The 16,660-nt window shown below is 38.7% G+C and overlaps 2 protein-coding genes across 2 annotated transcripts; one reads left to right on the forward strand and one right to left on the reverse strand.

The window, feature by feature from the left end:
• Positions 1-2,883: 2,883 nt before the first annotated feature.
• On the reverse strand, positions 2,884-4,283 carry LOC113725954 (caffeoylshikimate esterase-like). The gene has a single exon (XM_027249415.2). The coding sequence runs from the start codon at positions 3,994-3,996 to the stop codon at positions 3,040-3,042; it is 957 nt and encodes a 318-aa protein (XP_027105216.1). The 5' UTR covers positions 3,997-4,283; the 3' UTR covers positions 2,884-3,039.
• A 4,414-nt stretch (positions 4,284-8,697) lies between these two features.
• Positions 8,698-13,642, forward strand: LOC113723889 (serine carboxypeptidase-like 31). Its single transcript, XM_027246851.2, has 10 exons — positions 8,698-9,429; positions 10,021-10,128; positions 10,322-10,417; positions 10,620-10,712; positions 10,798-10,880; positions 11,318-11,605; positions 11,887-12,017; positions 12,134-12,229; positions 12,342-12,447; positions 13,318-13,642. Exons 1-10 carry the CDS (start codon positions 9,156-9,158, stop codon positions 13,462-13,464), a joined length of 1,422 nt encoding a protein of 473 aa, XP_027102652.2. The 5' UTR covers positions 8,698-9,155; the 3' UTR covers positions 13,465-13,642.
• Positions 13,643-16,660: the final 3,018 nt, after the last annotated feature.

Consider the following 16,660-nt stretch of genomic DNA (forward strand, 5'->3'; position numbering starts at 1 on the left):
TTTTGAGCCCACGGCAATGACTCTTTGTGTCTCGCCAGTCCTCTCGGCGAGGACCTCGGTTGCCTCGGTGGGAGGCACTTCGGTTGAAGCCTCCATCCTTGCGGACGAATTGCTTCAAGTGTCCCTGCCGGATCAAGTTCTCGATTTCTCTCTTCAGATCGTTGCAGTCCTCGATCTCGTGCCTAACATCTCGGTGGTAGGCACAATAGAGGCTGGAGTTCCTCTTCTCCCTCATTCCCAGAATCTCAGGAGGGACTCAACCGAGGTGGTTCTGCCTCATTACAGTCAGAATGTGAGACCGACTGGAATTGAGGGGAGTCAGCTCAGCGTCCGAGGTGGACGACCTCCTCTTCACGATCCTGTCAAAGACACTCCGGCGATTTCGGAATTGACTCGACGAGCCACTGGGGCCCTATTCGATTCAGCCGGTTTCTTTCTTTCTCCGGGATTCCTGCCCAGTACGGACTGCTTGGGCTTCCCGTTTCATGCGGTTTAGGTTCTCACTTCTGATTTCTCGGTCTACCCGTTCCCAGAGTTTCTGAAGTGAACAGGAGTAATCTCGATGTATTTCAGTGTGGAAGGTTCATGCGGTCAACCAGTTGGTGAAGGCAGCTATGGTTACCTGCTCATTTTGATCAGGTATCTGCATATTTTCTTCATTGAACCTCTGCACATACGAGCGCAGTGACTCCCCGGGAGCCTGCTTTTGATTCAAGAGGTAGGCTGAAGTCTTCGTAACTGGACGAGACGATATAAAGCGGTGAATAAATCTGTTTACCAACTCGTCCAATAAGGAAATGCTTCTTAGTTCCAAGCCCCAGAACCATTTTTGAGCTGTCTCTTGTAGAAAAATGGGGAAAGCTCAGGAAATCATGGCGTCGGGGACGCAGTAGAAGCGGAATGCCGAAATGAATGCGCGGAGGTGATCCTCAGGATCATTTCGGCCATCGTAGGGCTGTAATACCGAGAGTTTGAAGTTTGGGGGAACCATTTCCCTATTAATGTCATCGGTAAAGGGCGGAGCCCTCATGTAATCAGTTGCTAGCCTTCCAGGGTGCCGAGACGTGTCCTCAACTCATCTTCCCAGTAAACTTCGGGAAAACGCCTGGAAAATAGAGGCAATTTTGGAGATCGCCTTGAAAGAGGTGCGCCTGGAAGTACTCCGGGAGAGATACCAATTGTCAGAGTCCTCATTTGAAGGCATCTCAGGTGATTTCGTCGATCTCCTCTTGGAGGATTCAACCGTTTCTTTTCCTTGTCTCTTAAAGTACCTCCCTAGTGCTTCGAAGATATTGGGATTGTCTGCTACGAATTCGGCCATCCTGGCGATGGCATTTTCGTTTGCGGGTTGGGTCATCGGGGACCCTTGTTCCTTGGAGACGTGATCTTGTTGAGCAGCTGAGGCTTGCTCAACCCCGGTTGAGGGAACTCTTCTGCTCTTAGAGCGCGTAGGTCTCATTTTGCAGTAATCTTGTTCACATAGATGGTGCCAATTGAAGAGGTGATTTTTGGTAGGTTACTGAACCGACCTGAATCAATCTTCTCTCAAGTGAGGTGCGATGAATTCGCTTGCTCGAAGTGAATGGCAGGGCTTCTTCCCTGGTATCACTCCGACGATCAAGTCAGTATATAGCGAGGGAATAAAGAGTAATAAACAGTAAAAAGGCAATAGTGTGCTTACTTGTTGGGAGTGAATGGCGGGTACTTATAGGGCAGGAATGGAGGACAGGACGGTGGGCTTATGCTAGCGGGACCCACGTCCTGGCCATTACGGCTCTGTCCCATACTAGAGAGTCTGACTCTGACACTGTAGTAGTCTGGACATGCTGACGAGGAGTCCCGTACAGTAGTCATTTAAGAGTATCAGGTGCTTTTCAGATAAAGCACTGGTTCTGTATTGTGTCAGGTAGGTTGACATCATCAGCGTGCAACCGAGGTAGAAGACTTAAGGTACAGAGGTCGTTCATGCCATAGACCAGAGATCTGGCCAGACCCAGGGATCACGTCTAAGGGATATTACTCGGTCTATATGACAAACGAAGTGGGAGGATCTCGGCCTTGACGGTGGCCGAGGTGAGCATCCTCAGGGACCAAGTTCCTTACTGAGCTCACCCTATTATACTGGGCAACAAGGCACATAGAAGAAGAGAATCATCCGCATCAACAAGTTGCTTGTATCTAATAAGGAGAAGATGGTTTTCTTATCTAAATTGATCTTGAGTCCTAAAATCAAGATTGCCTCAACTTAGCACTTCAAATTAACATATTTCAAGTTCAATGCGATATGTAAAGTATAAACCGCGTGCCGTGATTTAAACTTTCTTCTTGTTTTACTGGACGTGGGAGTAACCACCACATATTTTTATTGAAGCAACCATTACATACTCGTAAAAAGAATCAACCTACGGAGAATAAGTTTCTTTAATATGCCAAGGCATATGCTGTTCTGCTCCTAGACACTGACGAGACCAAGAATCAATTCTCATCATTGTTAATGTAGCACCCCTGTTTCTAAGTTCCTTCGAATTAATGGAATGATGTACCAAGAAAAAAAAAATGAAGGGATGCCAGTATTTATCCAACATATCAGACGACCTTTGATTTACCTTAGCAAATTTTGCAACCATTTTGAGAGGCCATTTTAGAGAAATAACTGTTAACACTAATCGCGGATAATTGTAGCCAGTAAACAGAAAACAAAGGAGTCTCTTTTCTTCTTTTTTCCCCTTTTTCCCCCTTTCTGAATTCAAAGATATGCTATTGCTGGCTGTTGTTTTTCCTTGGAATATATCGAACCTAGCCAAGTCTGCTCTGTATTTTTGAAGCTTCAGCAACAATTTAGCTTCTAGGAAGAACTCAAGACCAACTGGAGTTTCAATCAAATGACAAAATTCTATCATGGATTGCACTAAAATTTCACTGCACTTCATAGCCATAGCTATGCATAAAAGTACATTCATCCATTTGGACTCATAAACAGTAAATAAATCAATTCATCTCAACATGGTAACAATGAACTTTACATTCCTTTCTCAGCATCTATGATCTATCGTTCAACCATTTTAAGATATCTCCTCTTACAATTTCAATATTCTCATCAGGTTCCCCATACAACAAGGAATGCAGCATCCCGTCATAGATCTTGATAGTCCTGTCCTTGCTGTTAGCCAATTCATACAATTCCATACTCACTTGTGGATCAGTAACAACATCAGCACTGCCATGCAACACAAGAAATGGAAGATTAACATCAGATAATCTACTATTAATGTAAGCTGTAACCCTCAAAAGCTCAAGAACAGTCCCTAATCTTGGTTTCCCATTGTATCTTGATGGATTTGATACTGCAGTAATTTTCTTTTCTGGGACTTTAACAGACTTCTCTATTAAATCAGCTGTCGGCACAATAGGTAAAGTTGGTGCAAATCTTGCCACAATTGTCAAGATTTCGGGAATAGGCCATCTAGGCCTAACTTTTTCAGAAATCTTGCACATGGGTGCGATCAAGATTGCACCATTGAACAAAGTTGGGATCTTGAAATGAATCAACAAACAAATTGCTCCGCCCATTGACTCACCATACAAGAATTTGGGGAGGTTTTGAAAGGTGGGATTTTGGGACAATATGAAGTTGAAGAATGAGAGGCAATCATCGACAACAAGGTCAACATTTGGGACATAGGCCTTGAGGCCTTCAGATTTGCCATGGCCTTCAAGGTCTACGGCGAAACAGGCATAACCATTTTGGGCAAGGAAGATTGTGGTTGCCTGAAAAGTCCAGCTGATATCATTACCATAGCCATGGACCATAAAGATGACGCCACGTGGCTGGTTGTTAGGAGGTAGCCATGATTTGGTGAAGAGGGTGACGCCTCTGGGCGAAGTGTAAAAAGATTTGGTTGATTTGATGCCATGGAGGTCGAAGTACTCGTCCTCCGGAGTGGTTCCCCAGTAATAGAGTTCTGTTTTGAGGGCTTCGTGGTGATCTTCTCCCATTACTGGAGTCCGGAGATTGGGGTTTTTTTGGCCTTTTCCCTTTCTTTAATGGGGTTTCTTCTGGGATTAGAGATTTATTTAGAGGTGAGTTGCGGCGGAAATTTCTTACTTTTGCCGAGCAGGGCTGGGGATTTTTCCGCCTTTGTCGGTTGTGGCGTTGGGGGCCTTCTCAGCATTTACACCTTTGTATTGGACTATGGCTTTGGAGTTTGGACCATGAGGTGTAGGATGGTAGTTGGTAGATATCTTATGTCAAAGCTGTGGGTTGGTCTTATTGGCCCTCTGAACTTCGTCTCTCCAGTCTCCACAAAGGAAAATCCAGAAACTTGAAAAAGAACAAACAAAGGTTTGGAGCCCTGGATGCAAGACAAAATGCATGGTTAAAATTCACTTTATGATCTTTATCGCAAGTTACTGTTCCCGTCAATTTATTTGACAGGTCGTTGATCACCTCATCTACTATATTTTAATCTGCTGAGCTTTTGCGCTTTAATGACTGCTGACACCTTATCTTACTTTTCAATGGATGGCTACGTTTGAGCAATATTAAACTGCCATTGATTGTTATGTTTGGTTGTGGGCTGTTTGTCACTGCCAAGGAAATATTCTGCTTAGAATTTTGGGATTAATCTACCTAGGGTCCAATGACTTCTGGAAAAATCCAAAACTAAAACAAATAGGGCTTAAAAACTTGGAGTACAAAAGCTTTCTTACTGTCAATTTTCCTGCTTCTGGGAGGATCATTGATGATTGTTTGTACTAACACCAGAAAAAACTCAAGCGCCAGAGGGTCTTTTTGCTTTTTAATTAGTCTGATCGCACTCTCAGAGGTGAAGAATTATCTGCTGATGAATAACCTCTCTCCGTTTCTTCCTGTTTCATTGAAAAATATTGGCTCGGTCTTCTAGATATACTTTTATACTGATTCTTCTTAATGCTCTAATTTTTTTTAATGAATTTTACTGTGTTAAGGTGTAATCACTAGTGGTGTTATGTTCGTTCCAAATTGATGTTCTTATGGATATCAACTTAATCAAGAAACTGTTAAGATGCAATGCATCACTCATATTAGAGATAGAGACCAACGGCAAGTCAACAACAACCGTGCATTGTCTCTTTCTCTCAAGCTTCTAGGGGGAAATTTCTAATTACAAAAAGAAAGAAAAGTTGAATAAAGTAAAAGTGACACTTCCACAAGAACACAAAAAGCAAACTGTTAATTGGCATTTAGGTGGGGTCAAATTTCCATCACGGAAGGTGGAGACAACAGATTCTAGCTAGAGAAAAATAAATTTGAATCACGTTTATAGTAGACAAGTCAACTTAAAAAAAGGAGCCGTGGGGAAAAGACCTGCTACTTGATTAACTATTTGAGTATGCTTCATATGGACACCATGGTGCTGTTAGTGCTAGTGTGCAACTCAAGATCACAAGGAAAATACACTAGATTTTTGGCACATCCTCATCCTGCTATCCCTTTTAGGTGATATACTATTGGGTGTTTACAAAGATTTTCCCACAAAAAGATTGTCTTGCCTGCACCTTCTCTAGGTCATCAGTGTGTTACTGGAAGGGAGTTTGACTCCCCTCTCTCCTTTGTGTCCCCCACATCCTCCCCTGCTATTATGTTATTTGGCCGTATTTAGCCTAGTCAAAAAGGAAAAACATAGAAAAGGGTAAATAAATACTAGTACCGTATGCCCTGGCCAAGCCATCTACAAAATGAAAGATAGAATTGCTTGAACTTTTAAAGATGCGGTCTTAATGCTGTAAACCTATTAGCTGAAAATTGGTTGGAAGCAGTCTAGTCTTCTTCAGCACATTGAGATTGCACTCTGTTTTAGCTCTTTATAGATTATTTATCTATTTATATCTACGACATCCTAGTAACTGCTGTTTGGATACAAAGGTAGAAGTATTCCCACTAGGTTACAATACTTTGCAGAACCACCTGTTTGGATTTCTTTTATCTACAATATACCTTACTCCAAACTAATGTTGACAGTTGCACAGTCAAATTGGAGATAGTGGAATAGATGAAAGGGTGTTGTTAAATTCCTTTGATGTTGATATATATTTTTTCATCCTTCTGCTTGCGACAAAAAGAACTAAGAGATAAGCTTTTCTGGACAGTTTCTAATCATTTTGAAAGACTGAAATGCAAAATTTAAAAGTGACATCTTCTTTTTAAGCTTCACCAGTAAGGTCAAATTCCATTCTTTCTGTAACGATGCAAGCAACGAATCGTCATGCTTAAGAGAGGTGCCTATATGGCATTTTTTTCTATTTTATTTTTTCAAACCTTTGTCTGGGGCCGGGTGGGAGGTGGAGAGGGTGATAAATGGATGTTTAGTCTTACAGATAACAGAATTATGGTCCTTTAGAGAGAATGATGGCCAATGCCATGATTGATGTTTCTATAGATGACTATTAGACTAGACATACTGTTTGTTAATCTACTTGTACATCTTGGTATTGAAGGCACAAAAGAGTGAAAGACTACTTAGGTCCCATCTCTCTGTTTGCTGTTCCATTTGCTTAGGTTTTGCCTGGCACATTTAGTCACTTTTCTCATCACTGGGATTTAAGGGCCATAAGCTTAATTTTAACAGTTTTGCGAGATGTTCATCTCCAAAGAAGCAAAATTGATGAGCTAGTGTCTTTAGATTGACAGATCCTTTGGCTTTTGAAATGTGTTTGCTACTGTAGGATTTGAAAGAGCAACAAAGGTGACACAGTAGTTCTATGATTAATTAAGTATTTCAGACACTATTTGTAGTTAGACTAGTGCATTCTTTTCCTTATTTACTCGAAGCAAAGGAAGGTCTAACTCCTACAAGACCACGGAAGTATACAAGTTAGATAGACCTTCTTCCTCATCTATTATAAGTGGGAACTGCTTTTGAGATAGTGCAGAGTCAACTGTACCTTGTTCTGGGGACCAAAGAGCCTCTTGTGACTTGACAGACACCTAAATTGAAGGATTCATCATCAGGTAGATAAAGTTCACCATTGAACCTGAATTTCTGGTCAGCAACAATTTTTGGATAAAATTATATTCTACGTTATCTTACTGTGATAATTTCTGGAATACAGATACAATTTAATTTATTGGATTGGAGTGCTTCCGAGAACAGTGTGAACAATGAATCACATGTCTGTTCAGTCAGGGAAGATGAAAAATGCAATTTTGAGAAAGATTTCTGTACTGCTGAATTGATGCCAAAAGAAATTACTTGGTACGGTGAGGAGCAAGGAGATAGTTCCTTGCTCAAGCAAGAAGAAATATGATCTTGCAGTTTGGCAGGAAACATGAATTTTTATATGAGATATTGACTATGTATTGTCTCATAATTACGATGATCTTAATAGATTATATACAGCCACACTATGCAAATCCATGGAAAAGAGTTTCAAGAATTGTACAACTATAATCTCCATTAATCTGGTTTCACCTGAAACAAGGAAACACATATAGCTGCAACTCGTCACTCATTTTTTAGCTGTTACGTGGACAGTTGGTTATGTATTCAGAGATACTTCTTCTTCTTCTCTCATTGAAGTACTTTAATTGATCCTAAAAACCTCATTTCCCTAACTTTAATCCCTGTATAGCTTAATCTTGGTGTAGTCTTGTCAGCATCTTTAGATGCAAATTCACTTGTACTTATGTTGCAGGCTATGTATGCATCCTGTCAATGCATGTATCAAGACATGCTGGTAAGAAATCCGTAGATTGGCCATAAGAGGGCTATATTTAGAGCTTGATTCCTATAAGGTGGTGAATAGATTACTAGAATGCACATATTCTGGATAGAATTTGTAGACCATAAAATAATTACTAAATAATCAAGGGATGTATTCCTACCTGTTGTATTGGGATCCAAGTCATAATTCACAACTAAGTTGGTTGTTGTCATCATCGCTTATCATCACATTGACTTCAGGTAATAGAGTCACGACGCATAAGGTTCGCCACAAAACTCTTTCTTTCTCCCCTTGGATGATGAGATTCCAAAAGCAGCTCATCTTTTCTTTGTGTAGCAAGGGCACCATCAGTTGGGAATATATACCAAAACTTCTTTCACTCTGTTGAAGTGAAAATTTCCTTACAAGAATTTGGTCAGCAAGCATAAAGAAGTGCCACGTGCGGAAAACATAATGAAGCCTTCTCTTCCTATTCAATTCTGCTGTCACTTTATCCCTTTATCTCTGATATTTGAAATTCCATTTCTATCTTTGATCAAATCAGTGGTCATTTGGGCCAGTTGTCACCACTGATTTGTTAGTTGTGATCACTTGGATACATCTTTCTAAGCATGTCAAATCCGCGGTGACATTTTAGCTTGTGATTTATTGAAGAAAATATGGTTGTCCGATCCAGATATTCCAAATGATTGTCAATCACTTGATTTGTTGCGTTTATTCATTGGTGCTCAGAAATTCCCTCTGTTTTTTCTGGATAAAAAATTATTCATGTTATCTGCAAGTACTAAGTTTATGATTCCTGATATGTTATGGTGGTTTCTCATTTTTTGAGGACATCCCACCCACCAATCATCCTAAGTTAAATTACAAGCTCTGAGATAAGTTGTTGACACATGCAGAAAACTTCTTGTTTCCATCCCTAAGTTTTTTTTTTTTTATTGTAAGTGAATGACATATGCTTTGCTATGCCATCGATCCTTGAACTTTCAAGGATCATAATTAGTAGTTGTAAATTAATGAAGGACGTTGTCATCTAATGGAAAAGGAAGTGAAAAACAACAAAAGACTGGTGGGAAAAGAATACCTTCATGTTTTTCTACGATGTGAGTTGTAAGGTGCGTCAAGGGAGTGAAAAAAACCTTTGAAGTTGTGCATTAGAGACTGGCAATTGTATTAAATTGTTTCCCGTGTTGTTCACGTGATTGTGATCCAACAACCCACATGGAAATGGAGGCTCCACTTGCCTTTCTGGTGCAAGTTAAAACTCTGAAACCTGCCTAAATCTACGTCAGATGTCAGTTAAAATTGTGAAGACAGTTTGGCCCTTAGAAGACAGTTTGGCATTCATTCCTTGGTGCACAGTGCATCCTAGAAAGTATATATAGCCATGTGGGTGTTTGCTTGTTTCACCCTCAGGACTTGAATTGTCCCATAGCTGGTGTCTGTTCAAAATGGATCCCATGTTCAAGATAATGGGTTTCTTCTATTTGATTCTTGTTAACTTGCTGGTCTTGAATGCTAGGCATTGGTCCATTGATAAAAAACCTAACTTATGGGAAACAGAAGATCTAGTTGCTAATTTGCCGGGTCAACCTATGGTGAACTTTCGGCACTATGCCGGATATGTCACCGTGAATGAACAAAACGGAAGAGCACTTTTCTACTGGTTTTATGAAGCCTCTGCTCTCCCTGATGAGAAACCTTTAGTCCTCTGGCTTAATGGAGGTAAGCAGCATGGAACAGTACACAGAGGTTTTTCTCATGTTGATTAATTGCAGAATGCTTCACATCTGTCATAGGTTTTAAGACACCTTTCCTTTAGTAAAAACTTGGTCTTGGCATCATTCATGGAAATGTGAAGTATTTCTGCAGCTTTTTGCGCTTTTACTGAATGAGAATAATGTCAACCATCTAACTCTAGGGTTTTCAAACCCTACTATGTCAGCAAGAGAAAAGGATTAACAAGTTTTTTTTTGTATTTTCGTGGCAACCGAACCGAGTATTTCTAACGATTGTTTGACCAGTCCTCTATTCATCTAAAGGATTACTAGACAAAGGAATTTAATTTTCTGACTAGAAAGAGGAGAGGAGAATCTTAGCTAATATTTTAATCTTCTCTTTAGATGCTTGCACTTTAAAAATGATCAAGCTCTCTGTACCACCAATAGATTAGATTAATTCTATCTCATTTACTAGTACTTGGTACACTGTGCTTTTTCCTTTTTCTCACATAATGCATAAGGCCACCTTCAATTTGTTTAATCCATGCTTGTGTAGCTTGTTCTCCAGTAAGGTGACAGGAGGTTAATGTTTCAGGTCCTGGATGTTCTTCTGTTGGATATGGAGCAACACAAGAGATTGGACCTTTCCTTGTGGACACAGATGGACATGCCTTAAAATTTAATCCTTATTCATGGAACACAGGTTTGATGTCTACCAAATTGTGCATTATTAGGTGTGCCACTTAATTTAAGTTACATCTGTGCAATACAGAACCGCATGTCACCACTCTCCCTACACATATTTTAAGATGCGACGCACCGCCAGCATAATATATACTCCAAATTCATACATTGACAAACTATAGATTTATAGTTCTTCCTGTGAAATGATGCAGAAGCAAACTTGTTGTTCCTGGAATCTCCTGTTGGTGTTGGCTTTTCATACTCAAATACAAGTACCGATTATGATAACATAGGAGATGACTTTACAGGTGATACGCCACACGCTTTTTCCTTTTAAAGTTCCTTTACTATCTCCTCTCTTCATCCCTTACCCCTTCCCCAATCTCCCTGCACGTTGTACACTAACGTCCATTGGTATTTCTCTGATGCATAATTATTTAGGTTTAAAAGCATATGTTTGTACTTCTAATTATTCTATTTTTTACTGTGTTTGTTCCACTGTGATATCAGCACAAGATGCTTATATTTTCCTGCACAAGTGGTTCCTCAAGTTCCCATCATATAGAAAGCGAACCTTCTATATAGCTGGGGAGAGTTATGCAGGTTTTTGTACTTTTTAATCCTACTGTGGTGTTCATTTTGTCAAAAGTTCGCATATGCTCATATTCTCCTTGACATGTTATAACAGGCAAATACGTACCTGAGCTGGCCGAACTTATCCATGACGAGAATAAAAATTCTTCACTTTTCATTGATCTTGGTGGCATACTGGTATAGTCTGTCTTAATCATGGACGGAACTTAGGCCTCTTGTTACAGCAAATCTGATGCATTGAGTGACAGTCCTATGTATTTCTTTACATGTTATTACCTAGATATCTTGCAAAAGCTAAAGGAGTCAAAAAAAAAAAAAAAAATCCACTTTCAGTGAGAGGGTAACTGTGATTGCCTCTTCTTATCGTTACTTCACTTTCTTAATTTCAATGCCAACATAATGATCACATCTTGAGTGTGCATTCAGTAGCAATTGGCTATTTTGTTACGGGAAATGATAAACCTTCCTAGTTTTTAGCTATTCCCACGTCTGTGCCTATTGCATAAAGATGTTGTGATTTTTAGTCGCTTTTGTAGGTGAACTCTTTTGTTATTCATTATTGTAGACTTTTCTCTGACCAGTAATATCAAGCGAAAGCTGTTGCTTTGCTTCAGCTAGGTAATCCTGAAACATGTGATGCTGAAGACTGGAAAGGTCTTGTGGATTATGCTTGGAGCCATGCTGTGATTTCAGATGAAACCCACAAAATTATCAAGGAATCTTGTGATTTTTATAGCAATGACACATGGAGCAATGAAGCTTGTAGTCAGGCCGTGGATGAAGTTCTTAAACAGTACAAGGAGATAGATATCTATAGCCTATATACATCAATCTGTATTGGCAATTCAACAAATTCCGAAGACATATCAATGCAAGTCATGTTCAGGAGCACTTCTAAATTGGTAAGAAGCGGGCTTTTAAGTATGTGAAATAACTATATATTCCGTACCGAGGTGCCATTTTCCAACTCTCTAAAGCATCAATGTCATATGAGACTTTTAGATAATAGTTAAGACTTTCCTGGGAGCCAAAATGAAGCATGTGGGTTCAGTTAGTCATTTTCAATTCGTATCATTATGCATGATTCATCCTTCCTGGTCTAGAGTCCAAAATTGACTATCAACAGGATGAATTAACCTGTTCTGGTGTTTGACATGGCTGTGCTTGAACACTCGTAAACTAGATGCCAAGGATCATAGGCGGCTATGATCCATGCCTTGACGACTATGCAAGATACTATTACAACAGAGCTGATGTGCAGAAAGCCCTCCATGTTAGTGACGGTCAGCGCCTTAGAGGCTGGAGCATTTGCAAGTAATATACTTCTCATCCATCTCACTTATTTGAATTCTGTGGTTTGCAACTCTCATTTGTGTGATAAATAAGATTATTTAGTTCTCTTAATATCGCATCAACCACATTTGATGCAGCATGACTATCTTTAATGGCTGGTCAGATTCAAAGGAATCTATGCTCCCTATATACAAGAAACTCATTGCTTCAGGACTTAGAATTTGGGTGTATAGGTACATGGCCAAAACTCTTTCTTTCTGCTTTAATTTACTTGCTATTTGAATATCATTCACTTTATAAAAGTATTTGGACCAATTTTTGGGTTTTTTTTTTCCGTTGATTCAGTGGAGACACTGATGGAAGAGTCCCCGTCTTGTCCACAAGATACAGCTTAAGTTCCATCGGTCTTCGCATTACACGAGCGTGGAGGCCCTGGTACCATCAGAAACAGGTAACGTGATTTGGATACAGTAGATCATGAAAAAAATTGCTATTACCTGGTACCACTTTGATCCCTCTCATAAACTTCGACTGCTAGCCTTGTGCAGTTCTGGGACACCGGGAGGAAAGAACAAAAACAGAAAATACTAGGAGACTCCTGAAAGAGAGATTTCTTTGACTCCTTTTCAAATAAATTGGCTTTCTCTAGATCTGTCACAGTGTTAGGCTTTCTTTAATGTTTTCAATATTAATCTGAGCTCGCCCAAGATTTTGCTATATTGTTTACCTAGGTTTCTGAAAACCAGTTGCTAAAAGTTGATGATTTATGATCCTAAAAGAAATATGGAAAAAATTTTCCTTAATTCTAAAGGTAAATTCACTACAATTTAAAAAGTGATTATCTTTGTCACATCGACGCATAACAGCTGGAGATATGCAGCCCACCCCGAAAATAGAAATCCCTATTTTGCTAATAACTTCGACTTAAGAATGTAGGACTAATAATTGAACATTCAACACGTTTTATTCGCTGGGGTATTATATGACAGCACATGAGTATAACTTGGATCAAAGGGAATAAGAAAACAAATTCTTGCATCTGATACAAGACTCGTGGTGTTCATAGTGTTTGGATTCGTTGAGTGGAGGGTTATAATTGTTGTTAAACTAGAGCCTACTTGAGACCTTTGCAGTAAAGAAATGCCATAAAATGTTGGTTTAGCTCCACTTCCATCGTCATGATTGCATTCATGAGTGGGATAAAAAACCCTGCCAAATGATCTAGTATTCTTCCATAGTTAATACTTGCATTGATTCTTTTGTGCCCAAAAGACAATTGAATTGGTCTGACGTGAAGATTATGTTGTACCGTTTATGTTAGGTTGGTGGCTGGCTTCAGGAGTACGAGGGGGTTACTTTTGCTACATTTAGAGGAGCCGGTCATGCTGTGCCCATTTTCAAACCAAGCGAATCACTTGCATTCTTCTCAGCATTTCTATCTGGGGAGTATCCACCTCTCCAACGTTAGATCAAACAAAATTTTCCTATTTTTAGTGTACTTTTCCAAGAGTTTTTTGCTCTTCTACTACTGTAATTCGCGGCATACATATACATAACTACTGTAATTTTTATGTGCATCACTGCGTTTGCTGCATGAAAGCAATATGAGCGTATTGGATGTTATTAATACATCATCTTTTTTGGTAGTCCTCCAAAGCCTCTAACTCTAACTTTCACACACATGCAATCTTCCTCTCCACATATATAACCTATAAAACACTGACTCTTCTAAGTTGCTTATATAAGCATTATACTCAAGCGATAAACATTCAATTGATGCAAAGCTTTGATTAACCACCACCAGGGCTGGTCCGTTGGTTAGGGGAGAGCAACTGATACGAAAAACGTAATTTAAATGAAAAAGTCACTCGAATAATTTCTTGAATCCAAATCAAAGGTTCAAAAAAGTGATAAAAGGCTGCCAAAGAAACCCTTCCTCCCCGGCAGGTTTAGAATTCGAATATTGTGCCAAGGAATTGGGAATCCTGTGCCAAGCACTCGGGGATTGGAAGTGTGTGGGAGGAAAGTGATAAAAGGCTACCAAAAAAACCTTTCCTCCCCCGACAAGTTACAATTCGAATCTTGTGCCAAGCAATTGGGAATCCTGCGCCAAGCACTCGGGGATAGGAAGGGTGTGGGAGGATACAACAAGATAAAAAAAAAAAAAATTAAGAAAGCTTTGATTTCACATGCAAAACTTCGTCAAAATCTGAAGGGAAGATAAGCAGCTCTATTTGCTCATTTTATGGGAAAATGCGGAATTAACTTTAGGATAAATGTGAATCCTAGAATGTATAAGATTTCATATATATATATATATATATATATATATATATGTATATATATGTAGATGTGTCATGTCAAACTGATGTTGCCATTAACTAGAAATTTAATGTCACAGCAACTCGGTATTAATTGTCAAGCTTACCCTTCTAATTAATCAATATTGGACTTTAATTGACATGTAAGGGTATTACGAGAAAAATTTGTTGTGATATTCAAGTTCTTGTTGTGGCATTAAATTGTTTTTGTTCCCTCAATTAGATTTCACACGAAGTAAGAACAGCAGGCACTAATCATGTGAAGTTTTTCGCAGATTTAGCGAAGACATGAGCTAGATGCCTGACTAATCCATTAAATGTTACGCATTTGTAAACTCTCACAGGTCCCTTTCTAATGTTCTTTATCAGGGTACATATATTAGTAAATCACATTCATCTTACCTATGACGTTGCCATAGAAGAAATAAGCTCCCTTTTCTTTTTCCCGTGAATTGATCTCCTAAAATTTGGAAATTTGAGGGAAAATATGAAAATGCACAGAGACTCTACAAAATGTACAGATTGTATTTCAAAGGATAAAAAATGGTTGAAAAGCATAGAAAATTTTTTCCAATATGAATGGATAAACATTAGTGCATGTTGATGATAAACAAAATATGAGGTGTTTTAGTGTTCAAATTTGTGAACAAACACCAAGCTATACATATTTTTACAAGTTTTTTGAAATTTCGGAAAAACTTTTAATACACCATGATTGGACTCATGTATATATGTGGTCGAACAACAGTTTGGTTTTAGCAACTCACATGAATTTGGTTTCATCAATTTCCCTTCTGCCAACTATGATACCTATCAATATTATTTTACTTTTATTTTTGTCGAATGCATGGAAAAGGAGCCTCAATGCAAAAAGCTTATAGCTCCGATGGAGTATATCAACTAAGCTAAAACTCAAGGCAAACCCTTTTTTTTTTAAAAAAAAAATTTCTATTGGAAACGAACAACTCAATAAAGTTGAATTCAGTTTGGACTGATTCGGTAAATCTTGCGATTGCTGCAGTATTTTAAATCATATTAAACTGGTTGATATTTGATACGACCCCAAGAAGTCACTTTTTGGCATAAAGGTGCTCCCTTATTCCTCCTACATCTTTGATAGCAGCCAAAAGAATAATATCTTATATCGTTAAAGGAATGCAAGAAATTCAGATATCATATTCGCTGTGTGAGGTGGTATGGGATTGTGGCACATTATGATAGGGTATGTGTTGCAGAATGTATACCAATTAGCATTTCCATCACTAAATAGAAATCTTCAGTGGTTCCAAAAGTGCAAAATATTATGACATACCTAATGGCAAATATTTACTTACACGTACTCCAATAAATTACAGAATATCACTAGTTGAAAGAGTACAAATCCGGTTGAACATTGATGCTGCCATATGTTTTCTTTCCACCAATTGTTTTATTAATATTTCAAGAGAATCTGTTTACCTAATGTCAAGTTTTACATATTTTTATCAAATTCTTTAACAACTCAAAAGAACAAATTCCGGGACCCTAAGTTTGCATGTACACTTGTACCTCAATTACTTTTTTCCCTTTTAGTTCTTGTCTTTTTTGAAAGTGATGAGAAGATCTTCGATGATGTCAAAATTAGAAGCTGTGAATCTACTATTCAGATTCCGACTTTTGAGCTTTTAAGAAAATCAAAAGCAGTTGATAAATTGACAATTTGAAAACTCAGTACTTGAATGGGATATATATATATGTACACAACAAGATGGGGGTAGATGAACGAAGAGCCTTTGTCACCGTCCATGAGATATGGGGGGCCCGTATTGCTATAATTTGCCAACAATCGGGTGCTTCAGCAAGGAATATCCTGGCAGCTGTTGGGCGAGAAGTCCATTATGTGGAAAACTTCCAACAGCAGGGTTTATATTTTAAGCAATTTTGTTGGCTTGTAATGTTTAGCATTTTCTGACTGATATAGATTGAGGAATTCCTCGGGCATGTACTGTTTTGCTTATCATTCATAAAGCTGTTTCTAGTTTGCTCAGGACCAGAGAGAGAGAAAGAGGGGGGGGGGGGGGCTGAATGTATTAGCATGTTTGGATGGTAGATTATTTGGGATAATTTTTTGAAAAAATATTGTAGTATTTTTTGATGTGATGTATATGAAACAAAAAAAAGTAATTGAAAAATGCGTTAATGATACAAGTAAATAAATTTTTATAAATAAATCACTATCCAATTCCAAGACTTAAAAGGAAAATCATTATAGTGGTCCATATTCCATGAAATTAAGAATGCGAAACCGGCATCCTTTTTCTTCTTTTTGACAAAAAAACACAAGCAAAATACAAGTTAAAATAA

The sequence above is a fragment of the Coffea arabica genome, chromosome 2c (genome assembly GCF_036785885.1).
Source record: "Coffea arabica cultivar ET-39 chromosome 2c, Coffea Arabica ET-39 HiFi, whole genome shotgun sequence".
Taxonomy (NCBI): Eukaryota; Viridiplantae; Streptophyta; class Magnoliopsida; order Gentianales; family Rubiaceae; genus Coffea; species Coffea arabica.